The 19,498-nt window shown below is 41.3% G+C and overlaps 1 protein-coding gene across 6 annotated transcripts in view; it reads left to right on the top strand.

Annotated features, from left to right (window-relative positions):
• The window catches only part of LOC140133138 (uncharacterized), a 95,369-nt gene that overhangs the window by 9,898 nt on the left and 65,973 nt on the right, over positions 1–19,498 (top strand). For 5 of the 6 annotated variants that reach the window (XM_072152883.1, XM_072152882.1, XM_072152879.1 and 2 more), the window contains exons 2-9: positions 2,237–2,308; positions 3,206–3,274; positions 4,799–4,817; positions 5,992–6,069; positions 8,081–8,217; positions 13,546–13,668; positions 14,972–15,011; positions 18,152–18,185. In XM_072152883.1, the coding sequence (XP_072008984.1) occupies positions 2,252–2,308; positions 3,206–3,274; positions 4,799–4,817; positions 5,992–6,069; positions 8,081–8,217; positions 13,546–13,668; positions 14,972–15,011; positions 18,152–18,185 (557 nt within the window). In that variant the 5' untranslated portion in view covers positions 2,237–2,251. Of the gene's footprint in view, positions 1–2,236; positions 2,309–3,205; positions 3,275–4,798; positions 4,818–5,991; positions 6,070–8,080; positions 8,218–13,545; positions 13,669–14,971; positions 15,012–18,151; positions 18,186–19,498 lie in introns of those variants that run through there. The other variant, XM_072152884.1, reaches the window with a different exon arrangement.

Raw genomic sequence — 19,498 nt, 5'->3', positions numbered from 1 at the left:
GACAAAGCGGCGTAATAGACATAGCTGGTGATCGGAACCCGCAGAAGAAGCTACACGGTCCCGCTAAGAAACACCAACATCACCCAGCTGAACATCAACTAACCGTGAGTGCCAAATAATATAACAAACAGTCGCATATTACAAACCATAAAGGTACCACATGTAGGCTAAAATTGTCTTAAAAGATTGAAAGCTGCTCAAAGAAACAAATTTTTATTGTCTATTTTTCATTTTTTATTTATAACTTTTCATTTTATTTTTCATTTTTTATTATAGAAAAACGTGTATTACAGGCATAGGGCCCTATGACCTGAAAACACAAACCTCCTGGAATACTTACCCCTTGGTCGTAAACCTGAACACATATATGCTAATTAACAAATATAGATTTCATCTATCAAATATCTGTGAACTTTTTTCTTTCCATTTTGGGAATTTTATGAAAGTACCTTAAAAAAGGATTTCATGTTTTACTTCTCTGTCTATGTATAATCGTGTCTTTTGTCTATATATAATCACTATTTTCTATGCATGAATATGTTTTTAAATGTATTAAATATTGGTCCTCAACTATTGTAATTGAATATTATATCGAGACAAGCAAATTAAATTAAATAGGTTTTTGTTAACAAGTTGTTTACAAATTGTTTAAATCTTTTGTTTACAAATTCTTGGTAACAATCTGAGACCGTTTCTATTTTAGTGCCCACATTCTTTGCAAAAAATCTGTGTATATTTGTTCCTTTTTTGGTGAAAAGGTCTTGATGGTAGCACATAGAACTGGAAAGGTTGGAAATTGATAAGTGCCACTACAATATCCCTAAGCAAAATCTTTTTGTTTTAATAAATTTGTCAAATAAAACCCTAATGTGGGGAAAATCTATCATTTTTGCATTGCCGTCTTCCAAATGGCATAACATTTTTTTGGCTGCGGAGCTGGTTTACGGCTCGTTTTTTGCGGGAGATGTTGTACTTTGCACCAGTATCATGTTGGAGTACATAAGTTTTTTTGATCACATTTTATTGCAATTTTTTTGGTATTGAATAGGTAAAAATCATAATTTTTGGAGGGTATATAACAGTTTTTTTTAATGCGGCGTTTATCGTACGGGTTCAATAATGATTTACTTTTATTCTATGGGTTGTTACGGACGCGGTGATACTATATGTGTGGGGTTTGTGTTATTATTTTGACTTTTTTTGCATTATATGTCTCTTTATATGTTTTGGGGCTTATGATCATTCTTATTGATTTCTAACTTTATTTTTTATTGAAAAAGCTTTTTTTTTTTTTTTTTTTTTTTTTTTTTTCTCATGATAATACTACGCAATACTGATGTATTGCAGGGTATTAGCAGTGTCAGGCTGGCACTCTGCCAGTAAGATGACGTCCAGATCAGACCCCAGAGTTGCTATAGCAACGATCGGCGCCCCCCGAAGGCGGCCAAGTTAAATGCCGCGGTCGTGCTTATCGTGGGAATTTAACAGGTTAAGCATCAGTTATAGCTGGAACCCTGTGTTTCCAGATGCCGGTTCGGCTCAGATCTCGGACGCTGAGTGTTAAGGGGCTGCATCAGTAAACAACCGCACCCTAGATGCACCAACATCCTCAGTACAGCACAAAATGCCAACCCAGAATTTAAACACTGTATTTAGAGAAGACAATAATAGCGGAAACCCCAGAGCAGATAATGGTAGTACTGGAGACCACATAGCGGATAAATAGTGATATTGAAGACCCTATAGAAGACAATACTGGAGAAGCCTCCTTTGCTTTCTTGGCTCTTCTCCTCCCTGCACCACAATGCAGCTTCTTCTCTCCTCCATGTGCTGGTTGTATGCTGCGGCATCAGGACCCAGAGCAGAACTGTGGCAGGAGCAGGAAAGGACCTGGGAGCAGTAGAGTACTGCTGACAAGTACTTACCACTCTTGGGTCCTCACCTGTAGGCGCTCTGCTCTGGGTCCTGACCTCGACACATATAACCAGTTTCGGGAATCGGGACAGAGAGCATATTCATTATTATTTAACTTTTTGCATGGGAGGAGTAGCTGGAAAACTGGTCATAGCCTTATGTAACGCAGCACATAGTTTGCAATGTGGTGACTACCATAATCTTGTACAGTATACTATTATTCCTGCTTTAGTCATTGATGCTGGTGGGGTTCAAAGTGATCAGTTTATTGATATGTGTACTTTAGACAACCCTAATACTTTTTGTATGTGTTTATTTTCAGGTGCATAAAAGCAAAATGAGTGCTATTAAAGAACACTTGTCTGAGAAAAAGAAAAAGACCTTCTTTTGTAAGGTAATATTGTGCTAGGCAGCTCTGCTCTTCTGGCTTCATCATGGCTGCAATGGTGCTCACTTTGTCAGAGAGAGCCATGCTTCTTAACATGTTAATACTGTACGGGGCATCTGCAGTACTGACAGGCTCCTTCATGCTGATAGTGTAGCCTGACATACTACTTATGTGTTTCATTGTGAAGGAGGAGGAAAAGAAGCTTCAAAGTTTTGGCTATGTGTAATCGTGCTTGGGAGGAAAATCACTTTGATCTTTGTATGTATAAGGTTACATGCACACAGAGGGTTTTTTTCTCTCTTCACTGTTAGCTGGCAGCACAAACTGCATCCAGCTGTTTTATACCATAAGTGTCTCACCCCACCATGACTGAGCCGGGTGCCACATTGCAAATTAAAAAGTAGTTCCTTTTCCCGACCCATTTTGCAATGTTTCCAATGGAGACAGAGGTGAGCGGCGCTCCCCACTCCCATCTCTACCTGTCTGAAATTTTCTCAGTCTGTGGTCTGTTTCTGCGCTTGTGGACTTCACATTAAACTACCAACAACATCAACTGTGGAGGCAGCATTATTTTTTTAGGGAGATATTTGGTGAATTAAACCCACAACCTACTAAGGCCAGCAGCATCTTTGTGTGATCTCTAAGGAGCAACATGTAATCTAATTTTTAATTGAGTTGGCAGTCCATCTTGGATTCATATTCTAATATTGGAGGGAAATAGATGTTGGTACACATATTGCGTGCTCTATTATAATGTTTATAATTGCTAGTTTAAAATGGAAACAAATTATTATTTAACTAAACTGTTCTGTGAAAGCAGGGACAAAAATAAAGTTAACTGTTTAATATTTTCTTGCAAATTAAGTTTTTCTAGACTGATGGAATTATTTCCTCCCTTTTCAGGTTTGCCAAGTTGCCTGCTTAAACAGAGATGGGATTTACTCTCACTACAAAGATGAGGAGCATATAGAGGTAATGTTATAAGAAGTTGGATTTATTTTTCTCCATGTCGTTTCATAACATCACAAGATTAAGGCAAGGTTCACACTTTTGCATTTAGCAACTTCTTTTTTTCATAGTGGCAAAAGTGTCACATCCTGCTTTTTTTACACTATAGATAACATATTATGCACTTCCTTACATTGAACGGTCTGTGAAATGAAGGGTAAAATGAAGCCCTTCCATATTTAATTTTCGTTTCCCTCTTCTAAAATGAAGAAGCCCGACATGCTTGTGAGCTGGGCCTCCTATGCAATACCTTTGAACAATGAGCATACTCTGCTTTCTGCACCAAGAGGAGTTTGAGATGTTAGATCTTCCTACTAACCAATGCGCAGTATTCTACTTTAATATTCTTCTTTTATTAATTTTTTCTGACTAGGAATGTAATTTGGAAGATGCTGCACTGTTGCAAAATCTTGCTTGCAAGATTAATTGAATTGTAATGAAAAGCCCAAGTTGTGGTTTCCATATGTCATACGAGCGTCTACTTCATAGTCTGAATGGACTAGTCTGTTCCCAGTTTACATGGGTTTTGTGCCAGAACCATTTCAGATGTACTTGACAATACAGCCAGCTTTGAGACCTCCAAGTGTTGCACAATCTGCACCTTTGCCATATACCAGTGGTGGCAAACCTATGGCACGGGTGCCAGAGGTGGCACTCAGAGCCCTCTGTATGGGCACCCCTGCCATCACCCCAGGGCATGGTTCGCCAGACAGGACTCAAGACCTCTTGCAGTCCCAGGCAGCCCAGGACCCTAGAAGGAAGCTACAATGATAATCCAAACTTTTTCTCCTTCTTTCTACTGTATTGGTAGTTGTAGTTTGGGCACTCGGTGTGTAAAAGGTTTGCCATCACTGCCATATACTATTGGGCTACATGTGCCCAATGCATTGGCAAGTTTTTACATGGCATTTTGTAGTGCAAGAAGAATGAGTCAAATAGTTCTCATCTGGCGTGAAGAGCTGACCTCTAGGCACTTGCAGTAAAAACCCAATTTTGGATGTAAACCTCGTTGACATTTTCCACATTCAGTACCTCCACAGTCATTGTTGGTGTTTTATGTCCCATCAAGTCACTCTGCCTAAATGTAAAACATTAAAAGAGTTTGTATTTGCAGAATACACCCTCGTAGAGCTATGTGTTCTGCAGTGTAGTGTGTTTTACATAAATCGGAACAGTTTGTTGTGCACCTAAGATTTTGTTCACATAGCATTCATTTTTTTCTGCTTCATCTACTCTTTGATAACAAGCATAGTGTGGTACTGTGCTATTTTAGGAAACGGAACTTGACAAAACTATTAATAGCATCAGTTGTGTCCTTTTATAAATGGATGTCACCTGTGTGATGATCGCCTAAGAGAGGAAATGTATCTGGTCTTGTAAGAGGATGTGATGCACAACTGGTGTTAGTAGTGATATGTATAGTCACATTCTCACTTATTGTATATATTAATCTTCTGTTTCATTTTCGGTGGGAACGGACTCTTTAAGATGGAAGATGCTTACTATGGTAAGTAAAGCAAGGCTTTTTGATCGAAGAAGGTGCATTTTTGACTGTTCTGCCTCATGTGCGGCATGTCATCTAACTATCTTATAGGCAAATTTGCTTGTTAAAGGTTTATCACAACCATATATGATAAGATTGTGAAGCCTTTTTATGTGATGTGTACATGTCAATGAAGATGTTTATGAAGCATAAAAATAGGATACAACCTCTTGTGGTACTGTTGTAGTGAATATTTTTCAACTCAAGACTTCAATTTTGCTCAGTAACTGGTGACAACAAGAGTCGCTACAGAAGAAAGTGCAGAGACCGTCACTAGGCTTTATGTGCATACAAAAAAAGGAAAGAAATTTTATACAACTTATTCTTTGCAATACTACGGAACAAGAGAATAAAATGATGTGGACGATTGTTCTGTGATGCATGTGTGCAGTTACCATGCATTGTACTTCAGATTTATTATCAAAATGGCAAAAATTTTACATTTTGGCACTGACCTCGACTAAGGCAGTGGATTTCAAGCTGCTTATAGAAACTTTACTAAGCATTACAGAAGTAGAGCGTATCTAAGGTGCTTCACTCACTGTTTTACAGTACTAAGGGGCACTGAAGCATTACCTCTGAAACTCACAAGAAATGGAGCATTACTGGTACTCACATTGTATTGGACATTCAGTACATAATATCTTATTGATGAGGCTATGGTTTCCCAAGAGCCTTCCCATTATGAAGGCAGATGACTGGAGAACAAACTTGTTGGATCAGCCGGATATTATAAACCTGTGTTGGGAAGATGTGTGACACAGACTATTATTCCAAGTATATGGACTACAGCTTACATATACGGTACCTCTGCTTTTAATGTCCCAACACTGTCCCATATTTCTAGTTTGTGTCATGGCACACCCTCAAAGAATAATTGGACAATTGACCTTGACTACTTACTTTCCTCATTGGAAACTCTAGAGAGGATGAGCATTAAGAATCGCTGAGCTGGGGTAAAGAAGATATTTACCTACAGGCTTTAACATAACATGTTTTGGTTACACTACTGCAAACAGAAAAAAATAACCTGCTGTAACATAGCAAACAAATCACAGAAATCAGAATAAAAATCTTGTGTTTTCTAACCAATTTATGATCCTTTATTAAAAATATATTATTCACTGCTGTGTTTTAGGTGGGAGGTATGGAAAATATTTTTATAGCTGCTTGCAAGATTATATTTTATGCCCTTTGCGAAAAGAACCACTCATTGGTAAGTTAATAGATTTGGTTTACTTATTAGGTTTAAGCGACTGTCATAGTTTTAAAACCTTTCTCATTAAGGGGTTTTCGGTGAGTAAAATACAGTGTACATACCCTGCTCTGGTTACTGGTAGTGTACTAGTCACAGGTCTATTTTCACTGGGAGACAATAAGATAGACACCCCATTACATTATTCAGTGACCCTCTCCTTATTGCAAGTGTGTAGATAATTTAAAACCCTACTTTTAATTGCATTCTATTTAAAGGAAATCTACCATTTGTTTTCATGCTTTGTAAACCAAACATACCTTAAGAATGCCGTAGCAACATAGATGCAGAAACATATCTTGTTTAATCCCTGATTCGAGTGGTTTTGCTCAAAAACAATTATAAAATTCAGGAGCTTGGGAAAGCTGGGTTGCATGCTGCCGGCTGTTCATAAACACATTACACTGAGCTTTCTGAACTGTCCAGACAGGACTAATCAACTTGAGCGGCATGACTTGTATACAGCAGCTGGGGGATAGTGCAGCAATTGATAACTTGGGCTTGTCAGGGACAACACAGTGATTGTATCATTCTCAGTGCATAATTAGTGTAAGAGAAGAGCTGGAGCAGCCACAGGAGTGACAGAGCCTCATTATCATAATTTTATAATTGTTTTTTTCATCAAAACCACTCGGTTCTGGGATTAAACTAGATATGTTTCAGCATCCGTGTAGCTACAGCATTCACAAGGTATGTTTGGTAGCAAACACTGCACTGCCATGGCCTCAGAACCCTGGACCATTGTATTCATGTGGGGGTGGTCTGTGATGCCCCTCTTTCCTCTGCTTCTCTCCCGGACAGCCCTTTCTAAGCCATAGGCCGGCGGTGACTGACTCCTACTGCCCCCTCATGAAGGGTATGTGGGTATGGCAGTGCAGTGTTCGCTACCTTTTATCGGAAGGTTCTGCTGAAGCAAGCAGTTTAACTCTGCTAATACTGAGGTAGCACTAGGAGCTGCTTACTAAACAGTTTTTTTAGGGTGACGAATTCTTTTTTAAGATCAGGTGAATCTGTGATTATATAATACAAAACTCAATGGCTGTACTTATAAGTATAGGTAAGTAAGTATATACAGTACTTCACTAACCAAACTTGAAGTCTGATGGTTGTTGTCAATCACAGAGGAGGAGGCGTTTAGAGCTCCCCACCTTGATTTCAGTGTTAAAGTGTAACCGTCATTCTGAGCATAAAAAACCCAAAATACATAATTCTGCTCCAGGTGTCCCTGGGAATTATTCCTCTCTATATTTTGTCTCTCTGTCCTCATTTAGTATCTTTTTTGGCCCATAGCAACCAGGGTTTCCAGCTCTCAAAAAAAACTACAGTCAGCAAGATGGAGGGGCGGGGCCTGCCTCCTGCCTCCTGTCACCTGGTCACAAGCGCCTGCTGCTGACCAGTGAGACCAGAGCTATCTAAGTAACACTCCAGCACAGCACATGAGGGCACAGCTTGGAGATTGTCTCCTGCCATTCCCTGTGGAGTGTATTATGCAGTAGTGGTTTCTGTGGGGGAATTTACTCTGTACTATGGTTTTTAGCGCATCTAGGGTTTTGGTAAATAGTGAGACCCTCTGCAGGGTAGCCGCATGACAAGGTGGCCCTTGGGCCGAAAAAGGCTGTGCACCCCTCTTTTAAATTATCTAAACCCATTCAGTGATCCTAGTCACCAGTCTAGTTTCGGCCAATCATTGGCCTCCTTGGACCCTGGGATTTTTGATACCAAAGGAAGTGACATCCTATTGTGTTACAAGCTTCCTTCAGCCATGAGACTGCTGTAAAGCATATAACTAAATGCTGTTACTGGCGCTCAGCCAAGATGTCAGCCCCTATAATCATAAATAGAAAATCAGGAATACGGAATACATCTTGTTATCAGATTTTAACAGTCAACCAAAAATCGTTGTTTTTTTTTTTTTTTACTATAATCGCATATTTTGACTGCAATCGCATTATTTATCATTATTTATTTTTAGGTTTACAATACATAATTCAACTATACCCTGAAGTGGATATCGAAGATGCTTTCAGGTGCAGTCTCTGCAAAGTAATAGGACCCCTGTATTTCATTATGAAACACATTGAAAGCTTTAAACACAGAAAGAATTACCTGGTGAGTACAAGTAGGGTTATTAATTCTAACTACAAATATTTGTATACGTTTAGATGGCTCAAATTGCATTCAGAGCCCACTTCGTTACACTTTTGTTTCCTTGTAGAAAAAGTTGGCTTTGGGGAAGATTTATCAGAAGCGTCTGAGAGAAAACTGATCTAGTTGCCCATGGGAACCAATCAGAGCTCAGATTTATTAAGCATCTCTGGGAAAATGAAAGCTTAGCTCTGATTGGTTGGCAAGGGCAACTAGAATAGTTCTTCTCTGACTGTCTTTATTTACTGTAATTACGACATGGCTCCTAACCTGCTTTCCAAATGTCGATGAGATCTCCTGGCAGTTGTATTTAAGACTGTCCTCTCACTTCTCCTCCTTTTTTTCTGAATTGCTAGATTTTTCTAGAGGTTTCACATGGCAGTTTGTTTGTGTTGTGTTCTACTACCTCAATGAGAATTGTGCACAAAGAACCTCAAACGGTTATACAGAGTCATCATACACTAAAGCAGAGGTGTCACTCATTTTCACCGGGGGACCACAACAGCCTTGTGGTTGCGCTAAAGGGCCCTTATGTAATTTTATTACTGTAAAATTGTAATTTATACAGAATAACCATTACAATCAGCCCCATGAGGGCAACCACAAAGATGAACATATTGATATTAATATCATATTAAGCAACTATAACTTGAGGCTGCGCTCACACATTGTGATTGCATTGCAAAACACAGGCTCCTCCTGCATTTACTAAATGTGATGCAAACTTTTTTTTAATTGTTAGTCTGTGCAATATGTAAAGCAACCACAATGCAGTAGCTATGTGTGAATGGGGCCTCAGACATTGGCATGGCCAGTATGTGTCCCCACAGCAACCATTAGCCAGAATACCTCTACAGTAGCCAGAAGGGCCCCACTAAGCAGCCACAGTGCACCCCCCCCCCCCCATAGCAGCAGCCACAGTGCCCCACACCTCCCCCGTCCAAGCAGCAGCTACAGTGGCCCACACCTACTCCCTTCAGCAAACTTTTTATGCATGGGAAAACGGGTAGTAGAGGGGATTAGATGACAGATAAAATTTTTTTATTTGATATATGTTAAAATAACCTTTTTACCTTATAGTGACAACGTAGTAATGTGAAAAATTGTGAATATGTTTGTCCGAGGGGTGGAGGTAGGGTCCCAAAATTAATTCCTTTTCTGTTTGCCTCTACCTCTTGAGAGAGAAAAATACAAATTAATAATCAATATAATATAACACAACAAATAGACAAAATACAAAACCTAAAACAAATAAAAAATGAGACAGAGCTTACACAAAAGGAGAATTATATTAGATCAATTAACGGAAAAAACAACAAATAAAAATTTGGTAGAAGACAGAATAACAAAACGCTTCCAAACACTTAACAGTTAATTACCTTATATACTCGAGTATAAGCCTAAAAACCCTGACTCGGCTTATACTCGAGTAAAAAAAATAAATATCTAAACTCACCTTTCCGGCGACCCCTGTATATCTTCTGAGCGATCTGTCCGGCAGCGGCGGCCGGCTATATACACTGGGGCAGGGTCTGGCTGGCTATATACACTGGGGCAGGGTCTGGCTGGCTATATACACTGGGGCAGGGGCCGGCTGGCTGGCTGGCTATATACACTGAGGCAGGGGCGGGCTAGCTGGCTGGCTATATACACTGGGGCAGGGGCGGGCTGGCTGGCTATATACACTGGGGCAGGGGCGGGCTGGCTGGCTATATACACTGGGGCAGGGGCGGGCTGGCTGGCTGGCTATATACACTGGGGCAGGGGCGGGCTGGCTGGCTGGCTATATACACTGGGGCAGGGGCGGGCTGGCTGGCTGGCTATATACACTGGGGCAGGGGCGGGCTGGCTGGCTGGCTATATACACTGGGGCAGGGGCGGGCTGGCTGGCTGGCTATATACACTGGGGCAGGGGCGGGCTGGCTGGCTATATACACTGGGGCAGGGGCGGGCTGGCTGGCTGGCTATATACACTGGGGCAGGGGCGGGCTGGCTGGCTGGCTATATACACTGGGGCAGGGGCGGGCTGGCTGGCTGGCTATATACACTGGGGCAGGGGCGGGCTGGCTGGCTGGCTATATACACTGGGGCAGGGGCGGGCTGGCTGGCTGGCTATATACACTGGGGCAGGGGCGGGCTGGCTGGCTGGCTATATACACTGGGGCAGGGGCGGGCTGGCTGGCTGGCTATATACACTGGGGCAGGGGCGGGCTGGCTGGCTGGCTATATACACTGGGGCAGGGGCGGGCTGGCTGGCTGGCTATATACACTGGGGCAGGGGCGGGCTGGCTGGCTGGCTATATACACTGGGGCAGGGGCGGGCTGGCTGGCTGGCTATATACACTGGGGCAGGGGCGGGCTGGCTGGCTGGCTATATACACTGGGGCAGGGGCGGGCTGGCTGGCTGGCTATATACACTGGGGCAGGGGCGGGCTGGCTGGCTGGCTATATACACTGGGGCAGGGGCGGGCTGGCTGGCTGGCTATATACACTGGGGCAGGGGCGGGCTGGCTGGCTGGCTATATACACTGGGGCAGGGGCGGGCTGGCTGGCTGGCTATATACACTGGGGCAGGGGCGGGCTGGCTGGCTGGCTATATACACTGGGGCAGGGGCGGGCTGGCTGGCTGGCTATATACACTGGGGCAGGGGCGGGCTGGCTGGCTATATACACTGGGGCAGGGGCGGGCTGGCTGGCTGGCTATATACACTGGGGAGGCTGTGACCAAAGCATTTCCCACCCTCGGCTTATACTCGAGTCAATAGATTTTCCCAGTATTTTGTGGTAAAATTAGGGGCCTCGGCTTATACTCGAGTATATACGGTACCCCAATAAGAAGGATAACAAAACACCATCCTTAAAATAGTCAGTTAAAAACACAATCTAATAGAACGATCAGCTAGTACCTACTTCAATACATTAAGAAACAAACCAAAAATACATTCTATATAACAAACAAATGACTGAAAATGTTATTGGAGGAAATGCTTGTGAATCACTCCTGGTCAACTAAAAAGTGACAGAGAACCGGCGCGCACAATTGTATCTATGCATAGAGAGGAAGATAGAGTTTTGTAAAGCTTATCATACCTCTGTAGATTCCAGTATAACTAGAGAACTAGGATTGTTGCATCTGCGCTGGCAGGATAATCATACAAGCCAGCCGTGTTCAGGGAATTAAGACGTAGTCTGTTCCATACTGCTTTTGTGAACCAGAGAATAATGTCAAGTGTAAAGACTGAGTGGCATGTTCGCTCCGACACGCCAGCCACACAACTGAATTCACACACAGCTGCTATAATGTAAAAACTGTACGTGGCTCACTAATAAAGCAACCGGGGCACAGTTGGACAACATTTATCTGTGAACACCACTAATGACACCAGCTACTGATATGAGCACGCTGAGTTTAAATCCATAATAAAACCTTCTCATAATACAGACGGGGCTCGCAACATAAAGCCGTGTATTGAAGCAATAAACATACTAACTATTTAGAATCTGTAATTTTATAACTACAATTTTTCAATACACAAGCTGTAAGTAACGCATTATCACATAAGCACCTCTTCTCTGCATATTATCCAGGAACCAGAAAAGCCAAAACAGAGCTTATCCGATCCTTACACAAAGCTTAGGTTTCGATTTAAGCTTTGAAACCTATGTAACATACCCTCCTGCATTCGCTCAACTCAAGGGAGTACATGCTAAACAAGAAATAGGAGTTATCACCTCCGTTTCTTGCCTCTAAGTTCATATTCACACTTGTTCACATTACTACTTTGTAACTATAAGATAAAAATGTGATTTTAACATACATCAAATAAAAGTTATTCTTTATCTGCTTTAATCTCCTCTATTACCCTTTCCCTTGCAAAAAAAGGAACCCACTTTCTGGTGGTGCACACCTGGCAGAAAGAGACTTGTAACCTTTTGCTTTGAATTCACATTACTCTCAGCAGCAGCCACAGTGCCTATTATCTTTCCACACCCCCTGCAGCCAAAGAGCCCCACACTATCCCAGCAGCCCTTCCCTGCTGTGGGGAAAAAAAACCCCTCTCCTTTCTCCCCTCCTCCAAAGCTGCAGGTTTCTGCTCGCTCCTGTATGCTACTGTTGTTCTCGCCAGCTCTGCAGCTGGCACTCCTGATGACGTCACATCATGTGTGACGGCTTCGGAGCTGGCGTGTAGAATGGGCGCACACAGGAGCGAGGCAGAAGAGGATGTTTGCGGCTTCGGGGGAGCGGGCAAAGGAGAGTCTCAAAGTTTTCATGTCGCTATGCCGCGCTCCTGATGAAGGGAAAGCCGGGCGGGATTACACAAGACCGTGGGCCAAATCCGGCCTTGTGATTGACACCTGTGCACTAGAGAGTAGAAAACTAGTGTAGTACATGTATACAAAACACCTCAATTTAGTTGGAGTAGAAAGAGCAACTCTTTAGTTCTGAGCTCTATGCCTTTTTTTTTTTTTTTTTTTTTGGAAACCGGTGGTTTTAATTTTTGTAAATGTATGAAAACAATATAAAACACATATAAGTTTTCTATTTCCGTAATTGTACCGACCAAAAGAATAAAGTAGACATGTAATTTGGGGTGCACAATGAAAGATGTAAAATCCAAGCCCACAAGAAAACGGCGCAAATGCATTTTTTCACCATTTTCACTGCATTTGGATTTTTTTTTTCCTGCTTCACAGTACACAGCATGGAATATTAAATACCATCACTATGAAGTGCAATTTGTTATGCAGAAAGCAAGCCCTCTTTACAAACCCAACTCTTTACATGGAAAAATAAAAAATTTGGATTTTTGAAGGTGGGTGGTGAAAAATGAAAAAACAAAGATGTTTGTTCACGGAGTACTACATTGCTTGGCTCCTAAGGGTTTTCTATAAAGGGGGTTGTGAACCTTCTGTTATTTATTGTACAACCACAATAAGGAGTTTTATTACAGTGGTGTTAAAACACCTATCGTTGTCCCTGCATTGGAGAAAGAGGATTATTTGGCTTCGGAAAACAGAGCCAGTCCACACTGGGTGCATCCTGAAACAGGAATATCTCTTATAGCTTTAACCGGAAATGGAGCTGCTGAGACCATGGCAGACAGGGTTAGGTTCAGGACACATGCATTCATACAAGTACATTAGTTCTAAGATATTTGTGCTAATTATAAAAGGTGTGGTTTTTTCCATTGCTTGCATTACTGGGAAAGATTGTATACTGCTGATTTGGGGGAGGGGGGGTTGAATTAAAAAGACTTGAATTTTTAAGAGTTTATCAACTTTTGTTCACAGAGCATCGCATACAAAAACCTCTTTCCCTTGTATTCAAAAAAACAAAAATTTTATGAAAGGAATTTGGCTGTCAGGAAACACTCTATTAAAGTGGAACAGGAAGAAAAAACATTGATTGTGAACGTAAGTTGTCTCATTTTTATTCTCCATCTTTTGGGAGCACAATTATTTATAGGATAGGTCAAAAGCAGTTGATCCATTGACCTCTATGCGGCAGTGTTGGGCCATTACACTAGTGGCCGTGTTTGTACCTGCTTGCACACCACCACCGATGAACTACTAATGACCTATCCTAAAACAGGCTTCCCTTTTGTTGGTTATAGTTCAAACTCTGCAGTAGAACTTGCAGCATCCACCCCACAATACATAAAATCTCATGTTTGCATGTCCATTTTTCTGGTAATTATGAATTATAATATGTTAATTTCCACCCATTTTAAATGAGAGGAGAAAAGCAAATCCAACTTGGCCAGAACACTGGTGCATATGTATTTATAACCCCACTTTTTCAAATGCTAAACAGAAGATAAGTTCACTACATGGTTTCAAAGCACTCACACAGAGCAGATTCTGTATGATGCTGTTACACTTTTATTTTAGACTTGTTCTTTAACCACTACTTGCACCAGGATGTACTATTAAGTCCTGGGGCTGTGAGGGGTGTATGGAGAGAGCTCAGGGGCTGACCTCTCTCCATACACAGCGGGTGCCAGCTGTATAATACAGTTGACACCCGCCTGTTACTGCCGCAGTGGGTGCTGGCACCTAAAATCTCTGCCGATGGGTGCCCCCATCTTGGATGGCCATTTGTCACCCACCCTAACATCATCAGAGCGTGGCAATTGGTTCCCATTGGAAGCCTACAGTTTCATAGACTTGTAGGCTTGCCATGTATAGTGTTCTCCAATAGCCAGCCAATGTCAGCGATAGGAGATCATCTGTGAAATTGCTATATACTGCAATACATTAATATTGCAGTATATAGTATGAGTAATCAGACCCTGTAGGGTTAAAGTACCCTAGATGGTCTGAAATAATAGTAAATAAATAAATGTAAAAAAAATATTTTAAAAAATTATTTAAAAATTAAAGGTCAAGTTTAAATCGCCCACCCTTTCCCTAGAACACCTATACAAATAGTAAAAATCATAAATATGTTGTGTATCATTGTGTCGCAAAATGCCTGTTCTATCATTCCTAGCCATGAACACCGTAATGGAAAATGGGGCCTAAACGCCCGAATCGCCACTCTTTCACTTATAAATGAAAACACCAGCACATACCACAGAAAATGACACCTTATTGATGTGCCAGGTGTTGCACCTCCCCAGTAAATTACCAGGGGCTTATCAATGTAATAGAACATTAGTACCGTAGTTAATGTGCTTGGTAGGAATCTTTTACTCCTCTTATGTTTCTTTGACAGGATTCAAAGAGCTGTTCCTCCCGCATCGGTGTTAAAAGTGGTGTGTAACTAAATTTTTCAGTAAAATATGTCTTTTGTGGTGTATTGGGGTTGACCTGATGTTTCACTAGTGGGGTCTCCAAAATCATTCAGTTCTAGGAATCACACAATGCCTCTATAAAACTAATAAAAAGTGTTCCAATTTAGTTTGTACTATATTTGCCATAGGGCGTTCTAGTAAATTCTTCTTATTCTTTTAATATATGTACATACAATTCCAACATGTCTTTTAACAATCTTTAACTGTTCTCGCAGAAGCATGTCAAGAGCTTTGCAAAAACTTCAGAAAAAATTACAGCAAGATTTAAGCAGGACAAGCTTGTTGAGAAGGCATATTTAATGTGCTTGTCTGGCCACTCATCCATTTTTTAATACCAATGAATTGGCAGGGAATAGGAGATTCAATTTCTTGCCACTGTACATTGCCTTCTCCTTCCTGCTCCATCAAGTGTATTGGTTCTGAGGATCAAAGGGTCTGGGAATGACTGGATACTGATGACCTATTCTGCCGATGTTTGTTCAGTACCAAAAAGAATGGGAGGCCAAACAACACCTTTTAACCCCTTCACGCTCCGCGGCGGATATATCCGTCACGGAGCGCAGTGACTTAGCGCTCAGTGGCGGATATATCCGCCACGGCGCCTATGCCGGCTCGGCTCTGGATCAGAGCCGAACCGGCATCGGGAAACACGGGGTGCCGGCTGTAACTAATAGCCGGCACCCCAGTGTAACACCCGCGATCGGAGTTGTCTCCGATCGCGGGTGCTTAACCCTTTAGATGCCGCGGTCAGCGCGACCGCGGCATCTAACAAGCATCTGGGGTGTCTTTCCCCCACGATCGGCCCCCCCGAACCGTTTTCGGGGGGCGCCGATCGTTGCTATAGTAACTCTGGGGTCCGATCTGGACCCCAGAGTTACTAGCAAGAATTGCCAGTAAGATGGCGTCTGTGACGTCATCTTACTGGCAAAGTGCCAGCCTATGCAAGTGCATAGGCTGACACTGATAATACTCTGCAATACATGAGTATTGCAGAATATTATCATGAACAAGCAATCAGAGGATTTCTTGTTCATGTACCATGGTATAAAAGTAAAAAAGTAAAAAAAAAAGTTATTCAATAAAAAAATAAAGCCATAAATCACTAAAAATGCCCCAAACCCCCAAAACATATAAAGAGACATATAACTCAAAAAAAAAGTCTAAATCATAACACAAACCCCACATATATAGTATCACCGCGTCCGTAACAACCCGTAGAATAAAAGTAAATCATTATTGAACCCCCACGATAAACGCCGTAAAAAAAAACTGTTATAAACCCTCCAAAAATTATGATTTTTACCTTTTCAATCCCACAAAAAATGCTATAAAATGCGACCAAAAAACCATATGTACTTAGACATGATACTGGTGCAAAGTACAACATGTCCCGCAAAAAACAAGCCATCAACCAGCTCCGTAGCCAAAAACGTAACAAAGTTATGCCACTTGGAAGACGGCAATACAAAAATTATAGATTTTTCCCCACATTAGGGTTTTGTTTGACAAATTTAGTAAAACGTAAGAAAATATATTCATGTCTGGTATCCCCGTAATCGTATCAACCCATAGAATAAAGCTAACATGATTATTAGTCTATACGGGGAACACCAAAAAAAAAAAAGTCAAAAATCCAGTACAGAATTGATGCTTTTCTACTCCTGCCCTCAAAAAAAGTTCCTAAATTTTCAACAATAGGTGATACCAACCCCAAAATGGTAACAATGGAAAAAGCATCTCATCCCGCAAAAAAAATGCCGTCACATGGCCCCAATAACGAAAAAGCGAAAATTTTATAGCCTTCAAAAGGGGCCAATGAGGAAACTAAAATCCTGGCAGCTGCAGGGCTCTCCTTCCCTTCTGCGTCTCGCTGTGCGCCCATAAAACAAGTCACAGCCACATGTGGGGGGTCTTTGTACTCAGGAGAAATTGCTGAACAAATTGTATGGTGGGTTTTCTCTTTTTATATTTTGGAAATGTGTAAATTTTAGTGCTAAATGAATGTATAAGGGAACAATATGACCATTCTAAATTTCACCTCCATTTTGATTCAATTACTATGAAGATCTCAAGGGGTTAACAATCTTCGTAAAAGCTGTTTCTGATAGATTGAGGGGTGCAGATTTGAAAATGGGTAGATTATATAGGGGGGTTTGATGCTAAATATGTAAAATTTCATTCAAAACTGTATTTATCCCCAAAATAGTCAATTCTGAAAATCCGGAAAAGCGATATTCTATTTGTAAGCCGCGTGACATCAAAATAAATTATCCAGACATTTCAGAAATTATGAAAATGTAAAGTAGACAAATGGGAAATGTTATTCAGCAACTTATTTAGGTGGTAAATCTATCTGCCTGAAAACGCAATGATTTAGAATTTCGAAAATGGCAAATTTTTCAAAAAATTTATCATATTTTCTTTTTTTTGTAAATAAACGCAAAACTTATCAGCCAAAATTTACCACTAAAATGAAGTACAACATGTGGGGAAAAAACAATCTCAGAATCGTTTTGATAAGTAACAGTGTTCAAAAGTTATAACCATATAAAGCGAAGCAAGTCAGAATCCAAAAAATCGGGCTGAGCCTTAAGCTGTAAAATGGCTGCGTCCTTAAGGGGTTAAAAAAGGAGTTGAGAATAACTTGAAGCTCAGCCTTTCTTTTTTTCCCCAACAGAGAAAATATTGGGCTGTCAATGTAAACATTCAATTGTTGGCTGATATTAGAACCCAGAGAAAAGGACATACTTGGAGAACAACTATGTATCATATTAGTAATTGCACTTTGTGAAAAAGTTCTCTATATATTTTCACAGAATATATGAAATCAAATAGCAATGCGATTTTGAACAAAAAGCCTTTTTTTATAATTCAAACTTGTTTTTTGGTCTTCTGGGTTCAGCAATGGTATAAGTGTCAGTTGGAAAGGGGCTAAGAAAATGCAAATAAATTGAGAAGGAAGATAAAGATAAGTCAACACATTTTATGGAAAGTGTAGCAACAAATTGAATTTGTAAATAAAATGGGAATATTAGAATGTACATTTTTATAATCTAATTTTCCAATTGAAAGTAAAGTATGTCTTCACTTTTTCTTCTTAGATTTTCAGAAATACAATATAAGAAGGCAAGAAAAGTAAGTTGTGTTTCAAAATATTTAGATTTCCTCAAACTCAAAACTAATATTTTTTTAAAATAAATTTATGTATAATCAACATTTATTAGTAAAGACACGGTACAAACAGGTGATGGCAGTACAAGGCTGATTACGCAGGATCAGGAGTATCAAGATCATATGCTCATTATAAGTTGGGGATAGGAATCAAAGCTTATTACTGTGAGTAAGAAACCCCAAAGTGCCATCCCATACATTTTACTATTATAATGTGTACCAATTCGACCACAAAAATAACGGAATACAAGGAGACAAACATAGGTATTTAAAAGGAGAAAAAACGGGGGTGGGGGGGTATGGGGGAGGCAGAGGGGGTATATACAAGGGGTGGGGAACCTGGTAGACTGGGTTTATGGCGTACTCCACCTATGACAGGAGATCGTGAAATTCCTGTGAATTTGTAAAAAGGGACCCATGCTTTGTTCATCTTTCCAGGATCTGCAGAATCATTAGCTACCATCTCCTCCATTCTACGAATAAACCCAAGTTCCTGGACCCTCTCAACTATCGTGGGGGGATGTGGGCTCTTCCAATGTCTGGGGATTACTGTACGGGCAGCAGTCAAAAAGTGACGAAGAAGGCCTTTCTTAATGGTAGAGATACTACTAGGTATAATCGATTAGAGCTTACTGAGGAGAAGGAGTGGCCCTTCTGGGAAAATTCTGCGAAGCCGAGGGGGGCACCTATACCACCTGGACAGTATTTTATCATTTTTTTTTCCTGAGCAGTACAGGGTAGTGGCATCTTATGTGAGAATAAGAAGGCCTTGTCTAACTCCTCATCTGTTAGCTCAACAGAGAGAGCTGCCTCCCATGCTCCGATATAATTCGGCCTACCAGGAGTGGCATCCTCCAACAACAAGCCATATATGGCAGAGAGAGCATGAGCTGGTGAGGAGGACATTCTGAATAAGGCTTCCAGGGCCGTGGGAGACGACCTGAACGCAGTGCGGTCTGGGTCTGCCGTTACGTAAGATGTCTGTGTCCAACCAGGACAATGGGATGTCAGGATGGGAGGCCCTCAGGGACTCCAATGTGGGGATGGACTCGCCATCCACAATCTGGCCCAGGCTGATGTCGGAAAAAGCCTCCCAACAGAGGAATCTCTGTCTGCCCATGCCAAGTGGGAAGGCAGGATTATGGAATAGAGGAGTCAGAGGGCCCCCCCCCATTCTAAGCAGAGTGTTCTTACTTTTTCTTTGCATGGGACAGACTGATGAGTATGGGGAGAACAGTGAATGATTTGAGGTCCGGAGGCCTAGAGTTAGCCGGAAC

This window comes from Engystomops pustulosus, chromosome 5 (assembly GCF_040894005.1).
Source record: "Engystomops pustulosus chromosome 5, aEngPut4.maternal, whole genome shotgun sequence".
In the NCBI taxonomy this organism is placed as follows: domain Eukaryota; kingdom Metazoa; phylum Chordata; class Amphibia; order Anura; family Leptodactylidae; genus Engystomops; species Engystomops pustulosus.
This window is presented reverse-complemented; position numbering and strand designations above follow the sequence as displayed.